The sequence below is a fragment of the Lepus europaeus genome, chromosome 4 (genome assembly GCF_033115175.1).
Source record: "Lepus europaeus isolate LE1 chromosome 4, mLepTim1.pri, whole genome shotgun sequence".
Lineage (NCBI taxonomy): Eukaryota > Metazoa > Chordata > Mammalia > Lagomorpha > Leporidae > Lepus > Lepus europaeus.
The window spans coordinates 35,014,673-35,039,571 of NC_084830.1; the positions used below are offsets into that span (position 1 = coordinate 35,014,673).

The window sequence follows — 24,899 nt, forward strand, 5'->3', positions numbered from 1 at the left end:
AGAAGAGAGATGATAAATCAGGGAAGTATGAAATAAGAACACAGTGTGTCATATATTAGCCCGTTAAAACCTATCTGCTTTTCCTTATAATTGAACTAAACTTATAATTGATCTTACAAAAACGTGAATTGAGATAACTAAAATGTCCCTATTCCCATGGCTCCTGTGGCTTTGTGATCATAGGTGCATAAATACCTATAAGTACAAGATGAATCATTTGCCATGGAAAGTATAGAATTCCAGCCATATTTGGAAGTCTGGAACGTAGTACTGCTATCTGCAAATTACGGACTAAAACTGACCCACAGTGTGTTTGCACATGGCCTGCAGTCTAAGAATGGTGTTTACATATTTTTTTAAAGATTTATTTGTTTATTTGAGATAAATCTTCCATCTGCTGGTTCACTCCCCAAATGGCAGCAAGGGCTGAGGCTGGGTCAAGTTTAAGCCAGGAGCTTCTTCCAGGTTTCCCACATGTAAACAGGGGCCCGAGCGCGTGGGCCATCTTTTGCTGCTCTCCCTAGGTGCATTAGTGGGGAGCTGGAATGGAAGTGGAGCAGAGAGGACTTGAACTGACTCCCTTTTGGGATGCCAGCATTGCAGGCAGTAACCCACTATGCCACAACGCCAGCCCCAGTGTTTACATTTTAAATGACTTTTTTTTTTAAAGATTTACTTATTTAATTGAAAAGTAGAGTTACGGGGCCTGGGAGGGGGGAGACAGAAAGAGATCTTCTGTCCGTTGGTTCACTCCCCAAACAGCTCCAGCAGCCAGACTGGGCCAGCCCAGAGCCAGGAGCCAGGAGCTTCATCCAGGTTTCCTACATGGGAGCAGGGGCCCAAGCATTTGAGCCATCCTCCACTGCTTTCCCAGGCACACTAGCAGGAGCTGAATCAGAAGTGGAGCAGCCAGGTCTGGAACTTCACCCTTATGGACCCATAAAAATTTTTTTCATATACCCTCCTATAATAGTGTTTTTCATACCATGAGTATTACATCAATACAGCACTTTATTTGTATTTTTGTTGTTGCTAGTGTATACTCGTCAGATCAAAACAAAGAGGGAACAGTAGACTTTGGGTTCTTAAGGCACAGTGGAGTGGGGATTTTTTTTTGGTACTGAGTTAGAATGCCAGGCATTGAACTGACACACTAGCCATGCTAAAAGAATGCTATATACATTCATATTACCAGACCATAAGTCCTCACCAAAGCATTCTCAGCAGACAAAACAGCAGCTGTCACAAAAATTTATGAAATTTAAAATGGGATATTGCATCATAGCAGACGTTTCTCACAAAAGTTAATGAAAATGAGGCTTCAACCAAAATAAGGTGGGTTTTTTGTTTGTTTGGTTTTGGTTTTTTATTATTTTTGTTGTTACTTGAGGGACAGAGACAGAGCTAGCTCCCACTCACTAATTTACTTCCTGAATGCCTGCAACCAGGGGCTGGTCTAGGGCCTAACCAGGCTGAGCCCAAAACCAGAGGCCAAGAACTCAAATCGGGTCTCCCATGGGGGTGGCAGGAACCCATTACTTCTGCAATTGCGGTTACCTCTCTGGGTCTACATTGGCAAAATGAAGTAGTCAGGAGCTGGAGTCAGCAATTAAAGCCAGGTTCTCTGATGTCAGGCATGGACATCTTAACCACTAGGTTAAACACCCACTCCCAAAGTAAGTTTGACTCATTTTTTTTGTGAGCTGATATTTTCATCATTTTGTTTCCTGAAGTTAGATTCTGTTTCTGTACTTGGAGGAAATCCCCTTACAGTGTTTGCAGTCTCAGACTAGTGAAATATTGCATTTTTTTTTGACAGGCAGAGTGGACAGAGAGAGAGAGAGAAAGGTCTTCCTTTACCTTTGGTTCACCCTCCAATGGCCGCTGCGGCTGGCGTACCGCGCTGATCCGAAGCCAGGAGCCAGGTGCTTCCCCTGGTCTCCCATGCAGGTGCAGGGCCCAAGGACTTGGGCCATCCTCCACTGCCTTTCCGGGCCACAGCAAAGAGCTGGACTGGAAGAGGGGCAACTGGGACAGAATCCGGTGCCCTGACTAGAACCCGGCGTGCCAGCACCTCAGGCAGAGGATTAACCTAGTGAGCCGCGTCGCCGGCCGAAATATTGCAATTTAATGGGCTATACGAGTGTTTCCTTTAACTCACACTGGCTTGTATATCTAGAAAACTAGGTATGTTATTAAATGTTAGATAACATTTGTATTTTAACCCTAGGTATCTTAATGCAATTCAGACAATGTGTCCACATATTCTGCGCTATTTGACTACAGCAGTCATAACAAACAAAGATGTTCGAAAACGCCGGCAGGTGCTGAAAGATCTTGTCAAAGTTATTCAACAGGTAAAAATTAATCTTCATTGATTTTTAAACATACCTAATCTTTAGATGTACCCTCTTTATTTTAAAGTAAAACCCCTACTTCTTAAGATAAAAAAGTTTTTTGAAAATAGGGAAGTCTACATGAAATTTAAAAGAGAGATGACTTTCTTGGACATTTACTATATGTAAGTCTAAAGTATACTTATGTTAGATGTGATAGAATGATTATTGCTGTCTACTAGGTGGATACTTAAAATACATTATGTACTTGTGTTACTCTTACTGCAGAGTGAAAGAAGATCTGGAGTCTGGAACTGTTCATTGAGGGGTCATTACTTGCCTCATTTAATAAGGGTGATCTGTATGGAGAATGCAATTAATTAACCATCTCCAAATTGAGTAACACTACAGCCCTACTGATTGATTTTGATTTTTGGTAAATGCTTCAGCAAAAACCATGGATTGAAAAAAGGACTTAAATATTAATTTGATCTAAGAATGAATTAAGTACAGAGAAGTCATTACCATTCAGTAGGGTATGAATGTCTTTATATTGGGGAAGTTTATTACTGTTTACTGACTAATGGAGACTTTTGGTATTGGAATTACTCTGGGGAGAATTTAGAGAACTTGGTTTGGAAGACATGATCCTGGAATCAGTGCAGAAGCTATTGCTTTGAGATGATAGTAATTTACTAGAAATTAATGGCAACAATGGAGAAAACATGAAAATTGGGATAATCTAAGGACAGTGTAATAAGTAATGTTGAAACAGATCTAACTTAACCTTTGACTTAATTTTACAGGAATCTTACACCTATAAAGACCCAATTACAGAATTTGTTGAATGCTTATATGTTAACTTTGACTTTGATGGGGCTCAGAAAAAGCTGAGGGAATGTGAATCAGTGAGTATGAAGTTTTACTTGTAAACTAATACCGTTCTTAATTCTTTTAGTATTATAGAATTAATCTTGCAGTGTTTTAATTATCATAGTCAAGTAATTCAAGTAATTCTATCAAAAATAATTGTGTTTATTTTAAATAACTCATGGTTTGAGAATTTGTTGCTATGGATAGATTTCTTTTGTTAAGAAGGTTTATTCAAACATTTGGATATATTGTAAATTCACAGGTGTATCCTGATTCTATGTCTTACTCTGAATGAGTAAACATAAAATACTTCCTGTGTACTTTAAGGTGATCACTTTGAGTTGCCCATCACAGCTCTTGTTCTCAGTTTTGTTTCATAGGTGGGCTTATCTTGGGAAATGTTCACATGATTATATTTCTCATTTGCTATAAAGCAGATTATTATTGTATTACAAATTTTATAATTAGTGTCCTATTAGCAGAAACTAAAATTCCTTGAAGAAATGTGGAAAAGTTAGATTATGGTTCTTCTGAATCAGATAGTTTGTAAGTTTTAAGAAACTAAACTAAGAGCTTAATTGCTAAATTTAATTGCATTTACGAGATTCACACATTACTAGTCATCGGATTCATCTTTTGAATACAAATTTTGGCACAAAATAAGTAAATTTTTTGACAGACTAAGATGTTATTTCTATAAGGGAACAATATGTAAATATACTCAGAGGTGATTTTCAAATACTATACAAAATATAGAAGTAGAAACCAATGCTATAGCTTGTGTTACTATAGGCACATGTGACATTTTACTAAAGTAAATATTGGTGCATGTTCATTATGCTGAGTATCTAGGGCTTATTGTGGAACCAGAAGAGTCAGAGGACATGTGGGTTCTTAAAGTAATCTTTTACAGTCGCTTTAAGTAATACTCTGATCTCAGAAACAGCCCTTAAGGCTTACTGGTCTGGCTGAAAAGCCCATGAGAGCATTCCGGGCATGGAAAGTCAAGGCAGTGTGGTAAAAAATGTTCTACATGAAGGATCTCTGTGAGTGAAACCCTAGTAGAAAGAAGTAGCCATCAAAGAAAGATGTACTTTTCTCTGAAGGGAGGAGAGAACTTCTACTTTGCTTATGGCTTTGTCTAAATATTGACAGAGATTGTAGATTCAGAAGACTTCCATACCCTTGGCAGCTCATGTCAAGAGCCTTGGGTGGTCACTGACATCATACATAAGAGTATTAATTGTTAAATTAAAACAACAGGAATCACTGTGCACTAACTTCCCTTGCAGCCTCTGTCCTCAGTGAGTTGTATTATGTGCATGCGTGTGTAAATTGTTGAAATCTTAGTATAGAGTTGGTCTTCTGTGTACAAAGTTGATTGAAAATGGATCGTAATTGGGAATGGGAGGAGGAGGAGGTATGGGACTGTGGGTGGGAGGGTGTTTATGGTGGGAAGAATAACTATTCTTAAAATACTTACAAAATTTGTGTCCTTAAAAGGTAAAAAATTAATTAATTAATAAAATAGTCTTTTAGTTATACCATAAATGGAATAGCATTTCCATAAATACATTACATAAATATATATATATTCCATAATGGAATAGCAGCTACCCTTAGTAATCTTTTCGTTTTTTTTTTTTGTTTTTTTTTTTTTTGTTTGTTTTTTTTTTTGACAGGCAGAGTGGATAGTGAGAGAGAGAGAGACAGAGACAAAGGTCTTACTTTTTGCCGTTGGTTCACCCTCCAATGGCCGTTGCGGCTAGCGCATCTCGCTGAATCAGGAGCCAGGTGCTTCTCCTGGTCTCCCATGCAGGTGCAGGGCCCAAGGACTTGGGCCATCCTCCACTGCCTTCCCGGGCCATAGCAGAGAGCTGGCCTGGAAGAGGGGCAACCGGGATAGAATCCGGTGCCCCAACCGGGACTAGAACCCAGTGTGCCGGCGCCACAAGGTGGAGGATTAATTAGCCTATTAAGCCACGGCGCCGGCCTTTTCCCAGCCTCTTACTACCATAGAAATACACATGTCTTTAGTCCATTCATAACTATTTTAAATAGTTGGAAATGATAAGTCATTTATAGGGCTCTTAACTAGGATAATGGACAGGGCAATGCTACTTTGTGAAAAGGTTACACTGTTGTGCAGAGCCATCGGCAGAACAAGGAAGCACTATGGTGTTAGGTCTTTTCATGCAGTATTCTTTGCTTGATTAAATTTTTAGTAACTTTAAACATAGATTGTGTTTGAGAAAGTACTGTGGTATACAACTATCATTTAGATGCTAAAATTGTGATGAATGGAACAATAAATAAGTTTTGAGTCAAGTTTTTGAAAATTGCTTGTCAGCATTATTAATTTTTTCTTTTATGTTTCATAATATAGGTGCTTGTGAATGATTTCTTTTTGGTGGCTTGTCTGGAAGATTTCATTGAAAATGCCCGTCTTTTCATATTTGAGACTTTTTGTCGCATCCACCAGTGTATCAGCATTAAGTAAGAAAACCCTGTGTTGATTTATATTTTCTCTTTTTAATGTCCTGGAAAGTTACATTTAATAAGATTCCAGTTAATTTTATTTCCATTTGCTTTTAGTAGAAAATAATTTGATAATGGCTTATTTTTAGCACCCCTAACTTTTTTTTAATTATGAGAAGCTACAGGCTCAGAAATATTTAGCTTGCATGATGTGTGGCACAACATAGTTTTTCAAAAAGATAACATAATTGACAGTTACCTAATATTATTAAACCATTACACAGGGAGAAAAGTGAAGTAACCAGTTTTAAAAATGGTTTTCAACAGTTCAAGAGTTAGCCCTTCATAAATCAGAAATTCTGTTGAAAGACTATTACATTTGGCAATCACTTCTGTTAATTGAGTTTGTTTTTATTTAATTACATATTTGAATTCTTATATAGTAAACTGCTGTAACATCCTAAAATGTTGAAACACAGAAAAATTATGGTGAATTTTAATTGAAATTCTCTATTGTGTAAAAAGTTATTGGGGAAAGTTGTGAAATGTACATAACCTATTAGAAAGTAATTTTACATATTAGAATTTGAAAAATAGCCAGTGCCCTTTGGCCACAGATGAAGCCAAACATAATTTTTTTTTAAACTTAACTACTTTAATGTTTGCCTCTAAGGAATTGTGTAGACCAGATTCTTTTTCTTTAATGCCATTTGTTGTTTGCTTGAAGAATCCATACTTTCCTAATTTTATTCGATTGTCACAGAAGTGGTTATCCAGGGTTAGAAGTATAGGATGATTGTGGGTTTTTTTCTGTGATAATTGAATCCTTAACATCAGTTTTATTACTACTTTTCTCTAACTTGCAGACAATTTTAAAATCTTACTCTCTTAAAGAATACATTCAAATTCTTAGTATGTAGTTGGTTGTGAAATAGAGGTAGGTGCATCATATGTGGGGTGCTGATTTAGTTTTATTGGTACTTTTCTCTAGTTTGAAGACAATTTAAAAATCTTACTCTCTTAAAGAATACATTCAGATTACTAATATGTAGTTGGTTGTGAAATAGAAATAGGTGCATCATATGTGGGGCGCCAGTGGACAGTTGATAACTGAATTCTTGCATTGTTCTTTGTTTCTGAGATTTATGACTAGGGTTGTGAAATAGGGCTGTTAGTGTTTTGATTTCCCCATTTCTGGTTAGACTGTGGTCAGTTGGGTGGTGGTTTGGTTTGGTTTTGTTTTGTGTCCAGAACTTTACCTCTACAGTGAGCCTTTTGGAAGCTGACTCTTGTTTTTGTAATTTTAATACCTAGCATACTAGCTTTCTAGCATATAGCATGCTTTGTATAGTGTAATACAAATATAGTATAAATATTTGTAAAATGAATCAATTTCTCCTGTCCTTCGTATTAGTAAACATGCATGTTTGTCCCTGGTATCGCTTTCTGTAGTTTTCACTTCTGTAGTACCACAAATAAGATTTGTTCTAATACTGGCTTTTTCTCTTTATTGAGTCTTATTTTTTTTCCTTAGGACTCAGTTTATGATACTTGTTTATTTTTAAATTTTATTTATTGGAAAAGCAGATAGAGAGCTCCTGTCTCTGTTTCACTTCCCAAATGCCTACAGCAGCCAGTAGTGGTCCAGGCTGATGCCAGGAGCCTACAACTTTATGCCAGTCTCCAGTATGCATGGCAAGGACCCAGGTACTTGAGCCATCCCCTGCTTCCTGCCAGCATGTGCATTAGCAGGAAGCTGGAATCAGAAGCAGAGCTGAGATTTGACCCCAAGCATTCCATTTTGGGATCTAGGCATCCCAAGCAGCTTTTTAACCACTAACTACATCAAATAAATGCTCACTCCTGTTTATAATGTTTAACTGTAAAATTACTTGTTCTGCCTACTCACATGATATATACAGCTCTAGAAGATAATAGATGGACTGGGAATGTTTATGTAACCTTTCATATGACATTATCATTAGGTAAGAAATTTTCAAATTTATCTTGATGTAGGGTTTTGTTTTTTCTTTGATTGGACCACAGAGAATTCACTAAACTACTTTAAGATTAAATTTCTAGTGGCTTTGCAAAGTCCAGCAATCTTTTTATTCCAATGATAGAATTCTTTTAGGTTTTTTATACTTTTGCAAGGGTAGTTTTGGGATATTTTACTGACTTAGGTAATTGAGAATTCATAATTCATTTATGTTCTTTTAAAATTAGGGCAGAATTTTTTGAGCTAGAAGAAATTAGAAAGTTTCTAATCTAGCAACATAGAACTGTTAAATCATCTGGAGTAGGACTTCCCATAGAATTCTGCAGTAATGGAAATGTTGTATCTCTGCACTTGAAAGGTCCTTCACATTTCAAGTTGAAGAACCATGGCTTTCAACTCATGTGTGTGATATATGAATGTATGCATTTATATGTGGGTATAAGCAGATCAAAGCAGAGCCCCTTCATGCTGCTTGTTACTAATTTTTCTCCTGACCACTGACTATTTTAGCTGAGGAACTTTAGGCTTAGGGACATTAAGCTGTATAGATTTTATCTAATAACAGAGCCTAGGTTACTAAGTCTCTGATATTCATTGCACTGTATCTCATTGTTAATTTTTATTCAGTGTGAGCAATTTATATTTTTTTAAATAAAGATTTAATATAGTTTACTTTTTAATGCATCCATTGAGCCAGTAAGAATACCATTAAGTCAGTTTTTGAATCTGTCTCAGTATGTGTAGAGTTTTGTTTTATACAGATTATCTGTAAGTACTCCCACATTTTTTTTCCTCACTTTGTGCTAATCTTTATTTTAGTTTGTTTTAGAAATGCCTCAGTCCTCACATGGCCAGAATTTCCAGCATTTTACAATGTCTATATAACCATAAATGAAACATTCCTGATATTTCATGTCCAAGTATCTGATTTTTTACTGATTTTGGGGGGTATACATGTTGTAAATCCTGTAAATTTAGTCCTAATTTAGTTTTGTTTTGTTCTTAAAATTTATTTATTTATTTGAAAGGCAGAGCTATAGAGAGGTCTTCATCCGCTGGTTCACTCCCCAAATGGCTGCAACGGCCAGAACTGGGCTGGTCTGAAGCCAGGAACCAGGAACTTCTTCCAGGTCTCCAATGCGGGTGCAGGGACTCAAGGACTTGGGGCATTTTCTGTTTTCCTAGGCCATAGCAGAGAGCTGGATCAGAAGTAGAGCAGCCAGGACTCAAACTGGCACCCATATGGGATGCTGGCACTGCTGGCAGCAGCTTTACCTGCTACATCAGAACACCAGCCTTTCTAATTAATTTAAACATTTCTATTCATTTCATTTACATCTCAGAATGGTAGGTATGAATAGAACATAACTTGACTAAAATATGATTTAGGCTTAACTGGAGTAAATAATTCCAAGATTCATCAATATATAATGGGAAAAGAAATATTATCTTGTTTTTGGCAAATTTGAGTGCTACAGACAGCACTGAAGGCATTTTAGCCTTTAGTACTTTGTCATATTACTTATTTGAAAAATTGCTTTCCTTGCATAGAAGTTTAAATGGAATTGAACAAAAAGTATTGCATTCAGGCAACAGTTGTTATGTAATTTGCCACTAAAGACAGAGAGACTTAAAGGTAAATAAAATGGTCCATTCATTCTTGAAAACTGTAAATATAAATAGAAAAACTTATTGGTAACCTTTTATTGTCCATTTCTGAGTAACATGAAATAGTGTTACCTACGTATGAAAACTGTAAAGAAAACTTTGGTTATTGATTCATTGGCCTTTTTCTCCTACACTGCCATGAAGCAAGTCTTTAATGCGAGTTCATGTCATTTTTATCCCCTCTGTGAGCTTAAATGAGAAATGAAATCCTAGAACAATGATCTTTAACAAATCCACTTTGAGCACTGATGGGTATTTTTGGATCTTCTCTCTCCTCCCAGGACAGATGCACACATTCAATTTTGCCTACAGTTACAGAGTGTTCTCTGTTGCCTAATTTTTTAACTGTCATTAGGGAATGTGTGCCCAAGCATTGTTTTTTTTTACTGGACACTATTCTACAAACTTAAAGTGAGCGTCAAGTACCACCCTCATAGCCATACTGAACATTAGAGAATTCTTTTACTTTTGAATTTGAGGAAATGGAGACTGAGAAGGTTAAGTAGCAGGGATGAGGCTAAAAGCCCATGTTGTTTGGCTCCAAAGGTTCATCTCATCATAGAGCTTCATTCCCTGAATGGTCTTGGAGACCATGTAGTCGACTCCCATTACAAAAGGGATTACACCCTATATAAATCAGGATGTTATTTGATTTGCAATGGGTTTTTCTTTGAGTTTTAATGATGGTATCATTTTTAGTCTTTAGTTAATATCCAAAATTTTCCTAAATTTATTTTTATAAGTATTGGTTGGCTATATCAAAAAATACTTTGTTAAATGCTTTGACCCTCACTGTGTCCTGAATGAAGAGAGAAACACTTTACTAACAAAGCTCTAAAACTATTTATATAGCTCATAGCCATTAACCGGCTTTATTTTATCTTGTTTTAAACTTTAAAATTTCATTCTGTTCTCAGAGATGTAATTTATATTTTTCTCTGACGTTTTATTGTGCCCTTTTTCTTCTGCAGTTCTCAGATATGCTCGGGATGCTACCTCCCAGCATGATCCTACCAGATAGGTTTACCAAGTAGTTATCCCTAGTTTTCTCTTATCCATTCATCCCACTTGCCTTTTCTGTGGGATCATATAAATAGCACGGGATCCAAAGTTGTTGCCCCAGTGTAGAAATGAAGTCTACTTGTTGCCCACAAATGAGTATACTAAAAGCTGACTCCCACTGGAACTCCAGCAGTCTTAGTGAACATCTGCAACCCTAGAGTTCCAGAATGGCTTCTGATGTAAAGAAGAGGAATCACCATGACCTGAAGAGTACAGTGTAATCCTGGAATGCCGGAGTTCCCATTTTCTCATGAATCCTCCAGCTCCATTTGTTTTCCCTTTGCCTGGGGCCTGGGAGCTGTCCACCCTAAACTCTTGAATGAGAATTATTGAGTATGCTATGCTGTGATGAATAATGTTGCTGCTGTCCCCTGTCTCTGGGGTGTCTGTTCCAACATAAAGCCAGAATCAGAAACACAGCATTTGGTCTCCCATATCTTAGGCATGAAAATACAGCCTGCTTGAGTAATTGAGTGAAAAATGAATGAGCAACTTAATATGTTTAGTATAATGCCTTATGTCCATAGTCTTCATATTTTAAGGCTACTTTAAAGGGTTAGAAATACTGCAGTTGAAAATAATATATATAATATTGTACTTTTATAAGCACAGCAAACATCTCTAACAGACTCCACAGAGTTGGAATTCATGATAACAACCAACAGAGCTAACATTTATATTTAAGCAATATGTAGAATAAAAAGTAGTTGTTCTCAGGGCCAGTGTTGTGGCAGTAGAAAGTAAAGCCATGGCCTGCAATGCCAGCATCCCATGTGGGCACTGGTTCAAGTCTCAGCTGCTTCACTTCTGATCCAGCTCTGCCAACACCTGGGAAAGCAACAAAGGATGGCCCAAGTGCTTGGGCGCCTGCCACCATGTGAGAGACCAGGATGGAGTTCCAGTCTCTGGGCTTCAGCCTGCCTGAACACAGCCATTGTACCCCTTCAGAGAATGAGTCAGCGGATAGATGATCTCTCTGATTCTCCCCTCCCTGTAAGTCTGCCTTTGAAGTAAGTAAATACATCTTTAAAAAAAAAAAAAAAAAAAAAAAAACAGTAATTGTTGACTGAGCCTGCCTCCTAAAAGCCAAAAGTATGTTCTGGGGATAAACTCGAGTATCTACCCTGAAGTTCTTAAAAGGTCTTCTAAGTAATTTTGATGTAAAATGTTGTGTTTTTTTTTTAAAGTAAATTTTTTTCTTTGATAGTCTCATAAGTCAGTATTAAGAAATAAAGATGATACCCTACATCCTTTACTCAGTTTCTCCTTACGGTAATCTCTTGCAAAAACCACAATAAAATATTGGCCACCAGGATATTGACAGTCAAGATAGGGCACATTTCTGTCACCACACAATTTCTCAAGTTGCTCTCTTATGGCCATACTTCCTTCCTATCCTCTTTAATTCCTGGCAACCACTCCTCTGTTCTCTGTTTCTGTAATTTTATTGTTTATGAATTTACAAAACTTTTTCTAAAAGATAAGTCTCCAGCTTTAAAGAAGACAAATACACTACGTATCATCATGCTGATATTAATTAATAGCAATATATCTAATAGTATAGTTGTTTAAAGAAGATATTACAAATATTAATGAATACTTCTGAGCAGAAAATAGGGAGCTCACCCTTTAAGACTTTAAAGACTTTAAAAAAAAAATTTAAGACTTTAAGACTTTAAAATTCAAATTATAATAGGTGTTTCGGAAAAAGATGGAAGAATTTGAATAACATGAGTATATTTTGTACATTGGAAAATCAGAAGTTGGGGGAGAAGATTCCGTGACCCCTCACAACTCTAAATGGAATATCTTTGGGCCCCAAATTACAGTTTTTCCCACTGAGAACTCGTTATGACAAATTATTCCACTTGTAAGTTTATGCTGATCTGTTTCTGCCTGTAATTAACTAAAGTTATTTGATATTCTGTCTTCTGGGGGGAAGTGAAAAGATGTATCTCTTTGCCCTTTTTCTTTCCCCAAAGGATGTGTTTCAAATCTTGAATAGCTCAATTTTCAGCCCCATGGTTTATTAAACAACTCTTTGTATTTGTGATTTGGAACATTCTCTGTAAAGAGATTTTTTTGATTAAATGCCTATAAACACATGTGATAGTCACATTTTTATAAAAATGCTTATTAAGAATGGTTTTTATAGTTTATATACAACCCTATAGATTTGTAGGATAAGGATACAAATCTGTTTATCATAAAGTATGCAACATCTGTCAAAAAAGATTATCATAGTGGAGTTTAATATAGTTGAATTTATAGCTGAATAGCTTATCAGACACGGTGTGTTTTTGAAGTTTAAAAGCTGTTTTAAATAATCCATAGACCAGTTTTCAATTATAGATAAAAACAAAGTATGGAAATAATATTTTGAATGTGTATGACAAATATGTTGAAGCATTCATTAATATAATTTTCCTATACCAGGATAAGTTTTGGCTTTTTTTAAAAGATGGTGTTTTCCAACTACTCTTGTATTTCTTTAACTTAGAAATCGTTCTACTTGCTTATTCTGTTAAGTAGTATTTTACATCTGAGTATTTTTCTTGAAGTTCTTATTATTGTACAATCAATATTTAGAATTGTACTCATTGGTAGGAGAGAGAAATAGCTGCATTTCCTCATGGAGATAAATTGTTTTCAATAAATGGTTTCAAAGACCATTATAATTGTATAATGTATTTATACAAGTTATTTCTGAGTTAACTTATTTCTGATTACTGAAGATATTGGAAAATTATTGAGAGTTTTCAGTTGTCACGTGAAGCATTTAGTATTTCTCAGTTTTCTCCTGTTTTCTTTTTTCCATTTCCTCTCAATATTACAGTGAAACCCAGTCGGCACTTAAACATTTATTATTTAATTAGTTGTCAGGGCATACTATTAGGAAAGGCTTGGAGTGATTTTCTTTGGATATGCTAAGTAGTTGGCCACAGTGTTAAGTAAAAATCTGGCCAGAGGTTTCCAGATCCTAATGCTTAAATCAGCAGTATTTGTAATGAATTGTGCTTATCAGATAAAATTTGGAAAGCCAGATTATTTAAAAAGGTTATTAGTAAGACATACAAAACTGTTCCCAAATCCTTATTTTTGCAAATCTTTAGTTTTTCGTATGGGGGATACAGGGTAGATGGTGGCTGTGGGGAAGGTTCAGACATTGGAGTCCTCTAAAAGATCAGGCATTAAAAACTTGATAGAAAATCAGTATAGAGTTGAAGTCTTCATCGAATCCCTAAATTTAGATATATGTATCTTGTGTTCTTAAGTGAGACCCCTGATATTAATTTACCCAGAAACAAAAAGAAGTATCAGATTTTGTGCTGAAAGCATGTACGTGCTTAACTAAATTAAACTAAGGATGAAATACTTAACTTTGTTATGTCTTTTAAAATAGTACTTAATGATTCTGTGCACATCTTCTTTAACATTTTTAATATTACATTTTTGTGTCAGCTGAGCAGGAAAACTAGTCAATTTAAAGATGTGTGTAGGAACTTACAGAAAATAAAGCTGCCTGTATACAAGGTTGACATTTTTGTGTCTAAAATCTGGGTTGAATTATTTTTCTAAGAAATTCTTCAATTTGCATGAAAATTAGAAGGATGGATTTGTATGCTTGGGAATTTTGATGAATCATTTAATTTTTTTACTGAATATTTTCATGTTCCTTAAACTGTACTCTTGGCCATATTCTTTAATTCTCTCTCACAATGATTGGTAGGTTAGATAACCTGAAACGCCATCAATTATTTACCAATACTTCTTGGACCTTATTTCAAGTTTTTCTTTGACTTGATTTACTAAGTAAAGGATCAACAAGTGTAGAACAAACAATAAATCTCCAAACTGGGATTATAGCGCAGAGCATGCAGACATTTATGGGTCTTGATTCATGTTGCCAAGTTGCCCTAGCAGTTTTCAGATATGAGATGTAAGAATATGGATATAAAGAAAGAGGTAGGGAAGAGAATTCCAGAGTTACTGCATAGAGTGGAGTTTTGTTTTAAAATCTGAGATTATCATTTCCTTAGGTAAACTATTCCTAAACCCCCAGACTAGAACTGCGTTTTAAATCTTCCAGTTTTTCCTCACTATATTGAGTGTTGTTTATATATTTTGGGAATTAGATGATTGTCTCCCAGCCTGCCAACTTAACTCTGGAGGCTTGAGGAAAAGATGGTATTTTTGTCACTAGCAAGTAATAAGGTTCATATTTTGTTGAATGAATGACAGGAAGGAAGAGAATTAGTTTGGTTTGACTAGCATATGGAATTCATAAAGGACAATAATGGGAGGCTGGAAAGTTAAATTATAGAGAGCCATGAATGAGCAACATAGAAGTTTGAATTCTCTTCATTTGGTATAAAGGTTCTGTTAAAAGTTTTCAAAGGAATTTGGGAGTAAACTGATCATTTGAGTTTTAAGGCTAAGCCAGATAAAATACATTGAGAAGAGACTCAAGAGGTAGTTTAGTTTAAAAACTAGGAAATAGCAATGGAACCCGAACTAGTATAGTGTATAGAACAGCAATCAAACAATGAATATTATTAATTGGTTCCTGTGTGATGGACATTATGCCAATTACTGATTATATTAGCAGTGAACAAGGAAGATGTATTTATAATATTTGTAGAAGCTATTTTTTAAACAACTACAGTGTTTTGAATACTATGGGGAAAAATAATTGGGGGCTATGAAAGTATCAAACAGATAAATAAATCATAGTTGGGAGTGGTGTCTTTGGATGGCTTATGAGGGTGCTATGTTAGCTGTCACCCGTGTAACAGCCACAAGAAGAAAAGTGTGAATGGTCCATCTAAGCAAACAACACAGCGTTGTGCAAAGATCTTGAAGTGGTTTAGAACATTGGCATATTTGGTGAACACAAAGTATTGATATCGCTAGTCTTTCAAGACAAGAGTAAGTCATTTTAGATGAGAAGCAATAAGAAAAAATAATTGATAAGACATCTCATTGGATGTAGGCAGCAAGGAGAATCACAGATCATCAGAATCCCGGTTTCAAGACTAAATGTTTCATTATCGCTTTAGTTATTTAAACAGTCTTTGAATAGGATTTATACTATAATTTTAAATTTTTACCCACTACAGGTAATTAATTGGTATCTGAAAGTTATGTTTCTACTTTTTAAAAGCAGAATATACAGGTCCGGAGGATACAGTTTGTTTAGTTTGTGCTAATTGGAGTAAAATGATTAGTATGTTATAGAAAAATCTTTTTTGAAAATGCTTTTAGGTTTTTTTATTTTTTATATATTTGTTTTTAATTGACATAATTTGTACATATATCAATCACCTCATGTATTGATCATTGTTTTTTGTTGGGGACATCTAAAATCCTTTCTGTTAGCTATTTTGACATACACGGTTAATTGTCGTCAACCTTAGTTATTCTCCTACAGAACATTAGAAGTTATTCCTTCTCCTCAACTGCACCTTGTACCCTTTAGCTATTCTCTGTCTGTTCCTCCTTCGTTCCACCCATACCATACTCTGTTAACCACTGTTTTACTCCCTATTTCTGTGAGATCAACTATTTTAGTTTCATCTGTGGGAACACTCAATACTTGTTTTACTATGCCTGACTTATTTCACTTAACAGAATGTCCTCCAGCTTGTTGTGTTGTCACAAATGCTAGGATTTAATTCTTTTTTATGGCTGACTAACATTCCACTCAACAATCAATGGATGTTTATGTTGATTCCTTATATTGCTGTTGTGAACAGTTCTGAATAAACACAGAGGTTTGTACCTCTTCAGCATACTGATTTCTTTTCCTTTGATTATATGCCCAGTAGTGGGATTGCTGGATTATATGATGGTTCTGTTTTGTTTTTTGAGAAGCTTCTATATTGTTTTCCATAAAACTGTTATAATTTACATTCCTGCCAGTGGTGTTTGAGAGCTTTCCTTTCTCTGCACCATTGCTAGCATTAGCATTTGTCTTTTGTTTGTTGTCTTTCTCCTCTCTCTCTTTTTTTAAGATTTATTTATTTATTTGAAAGGCAGAGTTACAGAGAAAGATCTGTCTGCTGGTTCACTTCCCACATGGCCACAAGCCAGGAGCCTCTTCTGGGTCTCGCATATGGCTTCAGGGATTAGAGTACATGGGGCATCTTGCGCTGCTTTCCCAGGCACAATAGCAGGGAGCTGGATCAGAATTGGAATATCTGGGTCTCAAACCATCACCCATTGGGGATGCCAACATCACAGACTTTGATCCATTTTGAGTGGGGTTTTTTTAATACATATAGTGAGAAATGGGGTGGAGGGTGTTTGTCATTCTTCTGCTTATGAATACACTTGATCTTAACCAAAAGGCTAAGAAGCAATTGCTTATGAATGTCCAGTACTATTTATTGAGAAGTTGTTCCTTCTGCAGTGTCATTCTTAGTGCCTTTGTCAAAAATCAGTTGTCTGTCAATATATGGTTTTATTTGTGGTTTTTGTAAGCAGCTTCATCGGTCTGTATATCTGGTGTTAATGCCAGTACCATGCTGATTTGGTAAATATAGCTTTGTAATGTTTTGAAGTCAGGTATTCTCTTGTTTCCAGCGTTCAATTTTGTTCAGCATTGCTTCGGCTATTCAGGGTCTTCTGTGATTCACTATGTTGGGAGGTGTTTTTCTGTGAAGAATATTCGTATTTTGGTTGGGATTACACTGAATGTGTAGAGATCATTTTGGGTAGTGTAGGCATTTTAGCAATATTAATTCTTACAATCCATGAACACTGGATGTCTTACTATTTCATTATGTCATCTTCAGTTTTCCTTCATCAGTGTTTTATGGTTTTCACTGTAAAATTCTTTTAGTCTTTGGTTGAATTTATTCTTGGATTTTTTTTTTTTTGTAGTTAATGTAAATGGATTGCTTTCTTGATTTCTTTTTCAGCTAGTTCATTATAGATGTGTGGAAATGCTACTGATTTTTATATATTGATCTTGTATCCCATAACTTTACTGAATTAATTTATCAATTCAAATATAAGTTCATGTTGTCTACAAACATATTGACTTCCTCTTTTCAATTTGGTTGCACTTTCTTTCCCTTGCCCAGTTGCTCTGGCTAGGACTTCCAATATCCTGATAGCTAAGAGTGGTGGAAATGGGCATCTTTGTCTTGTTTTTTCTTAGAGGAAACACTTTAAACTTTTGCAGTTCAGTATGTTAGCTACGAGTTTGTCATAGATGGTACTGATTGAGATGTGTTGTATGCTCAGTTTGTTCAGTTTTTATCATGAGGGGACAATTGTGAAAGTCTATTCTGTATTTGTTGAGATGTTCATATGGTTTTTGTCCTTCATTATGTTGGTGTGATACACCTGTACATTGATTTGCATATGTTGAACCATGTTTGCATCCTTGGTAAATTCCACTTGATCATGCTGTACCTCTTGGATGTACTATTAGATTCAGTTTGTTAATATTTTGTTGAAAATTTTCATCCATGATCATCAGAGACTGAGTCATCAGTTTTTTATTTGGTTGTACCCTAGTCTGGCTTTGATAGGGTAATGGTAGGCTCATAGAATGAATTTGCAAAAATTCTCTGCCTTTAATTTTAGGTAAAATTCAACAACAAAACTATCTGGTGCTGGGCTTTTCTTTGTTGGAAGACTTTCTGTGACTGATTTGATTTCATTGCTCATTATTGGTCTGTTTAGGTTTTCTGTCTCTTTATAATTTAATTCCTTCGTGTCCAGATTTTTTTCAATTCTTCTAGGTTCTACAGTTTGGTTATAATTGTCTTTAATAGTCCCTAAAGGTCCTTTATATTTCTTGTGGTATCAGTTGTAATGTCTCCCTTTTTAATCTCTGATTTTGGTATGATCTTTTTTTTCTTAATTTAACCAAATATGTCAATTTTTATCTTCTCAGAAAAACAGATTTTGTTTTCTTTCTTTTGTAGATTTTTTAAAAATTCTTATTGTCTTTATTTCTGTCTGATATGTTTTTTTATTAGCAGATTTACTTATTTACACAGAGAGGAGAGGCAGAGAGAGAGGTCTTCCATGTGCTAGTTCACTCCGCAATGGGCTGCTAACGACTGGAGCTGCACCAATCTGAAGCCAGGAGCTTCCTCTGGGTCTTCCCATGTGGGTACAAGGGTCCAAGGACTTGGGCCATCTTCTACTGCTTTCCCAGGCCATAGCAAAGAGCTGGTTTGGAAGTAGAGCAGCCAGGGCTTGAACCAGCACCCATATGGGATGCCGGCACTGCAGATGGTGGCTTTACCCTGCTACGCCAGAGCAGCAGCCCCTGTCTGAACTTTATTATTTATTTTCTGCTTCTAATGTTGGATTTGGTTCATTCTTACTTTCTTTGGATTGCATTGTTAAAAGTTCTTTTGCTTAATTGAAATCTGTTTTGTTTTTTTTTTAATGTAGGCATTTATTGCTGTAAACTTCTTCCTTATCACTGCTTTTGCTGGAATCCATAAGCTTTTTCCATGTAGTAAGAAAAATTTGTCCTTTACCTTTAGATTAACTTGTTTTCCTTTTTTTAGTGCAGAAGAAAATGAAATTTGCCTGTCTCTAAAATAAAAAAAAGCAGAGCCTTTTTGTTTAAGTATAAAATGGCATATTTCCCTATTTTAAAATGGCTTTTTAAAAATGAGACTAAGGGGGCTGGCGCTGTGGCATAGCAGATTAATTTGCCATCTGCAGTGCCAGCATCCATATGGGTGCCAGTTCAAGTCCCAGCTGCTCCACTTCAGTTCCATCTAACTTCTAATGCGCTTGGGAAAGTAGCGGAAGATGGCCCAAATTCTTGGGCCCCTGCACCCTCATGGGAGACCCAGAATAAGTTCCTAGTTCCTGGCTTCAGATCAGCCTAGCTCAGCCATTTAGGGAGTGAACCAGCAGTTAGGGGATCTCTCTCTCTCTGTGTCTCTCCCTATTACTCTTCTTTTAAATAAATAGTCTATTTTTAAGAAATGAGATTTAGTTAAATAATGGTGATAGAGTAAAATCCATGTGAAATAATGCATTAATTTTTCTTTGTTTGCTATGAAAGTGTGCTTACAACAGTTATTTATGAAAACATGAAAAACAAAATTTTGACACATAAGTCCACGGAATTCTATGGTTTAGTTGGCTATATTCCTTACTGATGGTGTCATTTTTAATTCTGAGCCATTCAAGGAAAATTTTTAAATGATTATCTCTTCATATATTTAGTTTTAGAATATTTTATTAATAGCCCAACTTAATTTTCACATTCCGAATGAAATTCTGTTCGCTCCATGTCAATAAACACATAAAATAAAGATAGCAGAAAGATTATATTATTTCCACAGACATTTTTTGTTAGCTAGAGTGGTTGGTTACATTTGTTTGAGACCTCTGGAGTTGGCCTTGGCCTGAATGTTTACATTTTAGAGATGGGAATGCTGTCAGATCAGGAATTTTAGCTTAGAATATTTCAAGAAATGGTTTTTATGATATTCCAATTCTTGTAATCAAACCAAGTGATTACACTGGAAAGCTGAACATGTGTAATGTCTTCAGTGAAGACAAAAAACAGTTAATGTATGTGTATGAATACCCCCGTGTGCATGCACTTACACTTTAAAACCTTAAATATTAGATACTGACTGGCTACCTACTGACTTTGGTCCTTACAGACTAAGTAATGTAGTGGCCCTCTTCGATCTGATTATGAATTGGAAAACTGTAAAATATGGATTCCAATACCTATTTTAGGTCAGGGTCTTGAGACTGATCTCGCTTTCTCTCCCTTCCTTCATCCCACATCCTCCTTCCTTGAGTGTGTTTCAGGATCCATGTAGGTTATAGAGTATATTTATCCCAGAAACTTCCACAGCAGTCATGAGTTTCAGTGAGGTTTTTCACTAGATGCTGATGCTCCTTGTAGTAGGTTTACTTTGTATATAATCATTATATCATATAATCATTATATACCATAAAATATTTTCTTCCTTACATTACTTGTTGAGCACCTGCCAAGTGTAAAGTACTGTTCTAGAAGCTGGAAGGATTTCCATAAATGCAGAACATGATACCTTTCCTATAGCGATTTATTATGTGGAGAAGTGGAATAGGTTATGGACAGTCCAAGACAATAGGCATAAGTATGAACGATGCGGATAGTCATGGTATGTAAGAGAAGATGACCTAGAAATACCTGCAAGTCTGAGTGCAGAGTATGGATCAAACACTGTGTACCAAAAAGTAACTTAGGGCCCATTTAACTTTTTTTTTTAATTAGTATGTTGGCGGATAAACTGAACATGACTCCAGAAGAAGCTGAAAGGTGGATTGTGAATTTGATTAGGAATGCAAGACTGGATGCCAAGATTGATTCCAAATTAGTAAGTATTATATTAATTTTGTTACATCCTTCTGGGAGTTTTAAATTAGAACATTTTCTTCAATTAAGAGTTTAATATGTCATATTTGTAGGCAGCAGCAATAACCTCCCATTTTTCCTTAACTGGATAAATGGTGTCATCCCTATAAAAATATGTAAAATGTGTGCCATAGTGTTGTTAGGTCATACTCATGACTTACTACTATTACAAGGCACAGGGGTGGGTGTTATGGCACAGTGTGTCAAACTTCTGCTTGGGGCACTCACATCCTATGTTGGAATGCCTGAGATTCCAATAAGCTTTCTTCTAGTGCAACTGGGAGGCAGCAGATGATGTTTCAAGTACTTGAGTTACCACCCATGTGGGGATATCAACATGGAGTTCTTGTTTCCTGAATTCACTCATGGGCATTTGTGGAGTGGACCGATGGCTGGAACATCTCTGTCTCTCCCTCTCTATGTCACTCTGCTTTTCCAATAAATAAATAAACAAAACTTTAAAAAGCATATTACAAGACTAATTTTACTGTTTTCATTTTAGGGCCACGTGGTTATGGGAAACAATGCAGTCTCACCCTATCAGCAAGTGATTGAAAAGACCAAAAGCCTTTCTTTTAGAAGCCAGATGTTGGCCATGAATATTGAGAAGAAACTTAATCAGAATAGTAGGTCAGAGGTAAGAATCACAGATTTTTATTCTGTCTGGAATTTAACAATAGTGTAACATAATTGTTACTTGAACTCCATTTGAGAACATCTTACTATTCATTGAATCTGTCTTTGTATTTCTACTTTAGAGAATGAATGCTTTATGTAAGAAATGACTAAATGCAATGTTTCCCTGGATTTATTACATATATTAGTTAAGGAAACTGGGGGAAAAAATTAGTTCCTAGTTTAACTATTTTTTTTTCTTTTACTCTTCCTGTGTGATTTCATTAACTAATATCTAGGGTTTTCAGCATACCATTTTGACATTGGCAAATGATCATTTTCATGTGTAGTCCTCTTCTGAGTCTATGCTAAGTGTATGCTCTTTAAATCTCAGAGATAGTTCTGGGGGCCTGCATTTTGGCATGGAAGGTTAAGCTGCTGCCTCAGAAGACCACGTCCCGTATTGGAGAGCCAGGGTTTGAGTCTTGCCTGAGGTTCCAATTCAGCTTCCTTCTGTTTACTCTGGGAGGCAGCAGTTAATTGCTATAGTTCTTGGGCCCCTGTGGGAATCTTTTCAGTAGTGAACGAGCAGGTGAAAATAGAAGATCTCTCTGTGTCTGTGTGTCGTGCCTTTCAAATAAGTTAAAATAAAAACCCCAAAAATAACAATTAGCCTCTTGTATTGGTAGTGAGCCCATTAGGTGTTGAAGGAACTTGAATGTACCTGTAATTTTGGAGTCCAAAAGCCATCTTTAATTCTCTTTAGACATGATTATGTGTAACTGGAGAATAGGAAGGCATGAGAAGCAGTTATGAGACATTCAGTGGCCTTATTAGATTAAATTTTGGGGGCTGGGTTGTCCTTAGCTTAGTCCTTTAGCTTTAAAAGAGAAGGATGAATTAGAATAGGAATTTCATTTCCCAGCCAAGGCCAAGAATAGCTGAGCCTGGAAATCTTCCATCTGCTGGTTTACTCCTCAGATGGCTGTAACGGCCAGTGCTGGACCAGGCCAGAACTTCATCTGGGTCTCACACGGGTACAGGGAACCAAGACTGGCAATCCTCCACTTCCCTCCCAGGCATATTAGCAGGGAGCTGGATTGGAAGTAGGGCAACTGGGACTCCAACTAGCATCCTTATGGAATATGGTGTTACAGGCAGTGGCTTAACCCACTGTGCCAAAACACCAGCCCTGAATTTTTGTTGTTTTTTTAAGATTTATTTATTTAAAAGTCAGCGTTAGAGGCGGGGTGGGGTCTTTCACCCACTGGTTCGCTTCCCAAGTAGTCACGGTGGCCAGGGTTGAGCCGGGCCGAAGCCAGGAGCTTTATTGTGGTCTCCTCCGTGGGTGGCATGAGTCCAAGCACTTGGCCATCTTCTGCTGCTTTTCCCAGGCCATTGACAGGGAACTGGAGCAGCCAGGACATGAACACCTGGTGCCCATGTGGGATACCTGCTAATGCCACAACACAGGCCCAGTATCAGGTGACATTTTGATGCGGCAACTCATGTTAAGTGATTGCAAAGTGAAAGCCTTAAAGCAGCTTGGCAGTAGTAGTGCTAAAGTATGTGTTGTGTCACTTTTTTCTGTATTGGCTGTTTTGGAAAATATTTTTCTTTCACCCTGTCGGTTTCTCTCTACATATTTTAGGCTCCTAACTGGGCAACTCAAGACTCTGGCTTCTACTGAAGAGCTGTAATGAAAAGATGAAAAAAACTACAAAATAAAGATGAAATAATGAAACCATTGTATAAAGAGTGACATACATTTTAGAAATGACATATTGAATATAAATTTTGGAGAATTTGAATAAAATTGGCCATGGTTTATTTTATTTTGATGTGAATGTCCTTGTGTGTCAAGTGTTTTTTTATTTTAGAATAGTAATATATTCACAGGAAGTTGTAAAAATAGTAGAGAGGGGTCCCCCTTTGTTCACTTCATTTTACACAATAAGACAGTACAAAAATAAGGATACTGACATTAATTCAATGTGTATGAACCTCTCTGTGCCATTTTATAGTGTGTACACTTGTGTAGTCATCATTGTAGTCAACATACAGAACTGACATCACAAACGTCTCTTGCTACCCTTTTGTAGCCATTGAACCCTTTGGCCACCAGCAATCCGTTCTCCATTTCTAGAATTTTGTCCGTTAGGACAATGTTACATGAATAGAATTAGTCAGTGCTCCATATCTTCAAGTTTTTTGACCAACCCCAGATTCAAAGTACACAAGGGAAAAAAAGAGTTCCATTTGTACTGAACATGTACTGATTATCTTTGTTTCCTGCAATACAAGATAATAACTATACATACGTAGCCTTTACAATGGATTAGATTATTATAAGTAATGTGGAAATGATACAGAATGCAGTTAATTTATATGCATATAATTATACAATTTTATGTAAGAGAGGAATATCTCAGGGAACCCAGAATGAACCATTTACCTATTGAAGGGTATTTTAATTTCCCACACTGCAGAGACTAGATAGAATAGGTTGAGTTTTATAAATGCTGGCCAGCACCGTGGCTCAACAGGCTAATCCTCCACCTTATGGCGCCAGCACACCGGGTTCTAGTCCCGGTTGGGGCGCCGGATTCTGTCCTGGTTGCCCCTCTTCCAGGCCAGCTCTCTGCTATGGCCCGGGAAGGCAGTGGAGGATGGCCCAAGTCCTTGGGCCCTGCACCCGCATGGGAGACCAGGAGAGGCACTTGGCTCTTGGCTTTGAATCAGCGTGATGCGCCAGCCGCAGCGGCCATTGGAGGGCAAACCAACGGCAAAAAGGAAGACCTTTCTCTCTCTCTCACTATTCACTCTGCCTGTCAAAATAAATAAATAAATAAATAAATACTTATCTGATTGTTACACTCATACACATACACATTACTTACTGGATACTCAAAGTATTTAAGAAATGTAAAGTCCTTACTGGGTCTCTTTACAAAGAAGTGGTTTGATTTTTCAGTTTGGTTGAGTTGAAACCCAATCAACAGGAGCTTAAGTTTGCTCTCAAGGAAGGTAATACAAAGATAAAATATTAATATTTGTGTGTATATATAGTTCTTTTTTATTTATTTTTATTTTTTGGTCAAATGATCAGGCCAACCTCAAAATTCAGGTAAGTTAGAGGCATCTGCCATTTTTAAAGTGCATAGAGGCCTCCCAGTACTAAATTCTGTAAAAGGCCATATAGCAAATATTTTAGGCTCTTCAGACCATATGTTCCCTATTGTAATTACCCAACTGTCATGTAGCTCAAAAGCAGCCTTTGTACGTAAAGCAAATGCTGTGGCTGCATTGCAATAAAACTACTGTGTTTACAAATATCCTAAGGTCGTCTGTTGTGGTTTCTGACTCTGCTGTACTATAGGTAGGTACTTAAAGCTGTGACCAAAGGTACTGGAACAGGATAGGATTACTGGTTAGGGTAAACCAAGTGCAGTTATTTTATTCACTG

The 24,899-nt window shown here is 36.4% G+C and overlaps 1 protein-coding gene across 1 annotated transcript in view; it reads left to right on the forward strand.

The window, feature by feature from the left end:
* Positions 1-23,268, forward strand: part of EIF3E (eukaryotic translation initiation factor 3 subunit E) — a 47,055-nt gene extending 23,787 nt beyond the window's left edge. The window contains exons 8-13 of the mRNA XM_062188105.1: positions 2,231-2,357; positions 3,143-3,244; positions 5,596-5,705; positions 20,678-20,780; positions 21,321-21,455; positions 23,085-23,268. Of these exons, the coding sequence (XP_062044089.1) occupies positions 2,231-2,357; positions 3,143-3,244; positions 5,596-5,705; positions 20,678-20,780; positions 21,321-21,455; positions 23,085-23,123 (616 nt within the window). The 3' untranslated portion in view covers positions 23,124-23,268. The remainder of the gene's footprint in view (positions 1-2,230; positions 2,358-3,142; positions 3,245-5,595; positions 5,706-20,677; positions 20,781-21,320; positions 21,456-23,084) is intronic.
* The last annotated feature ends 1,631 nt before the right edge of the window (positions 23,269-24,899 follow it).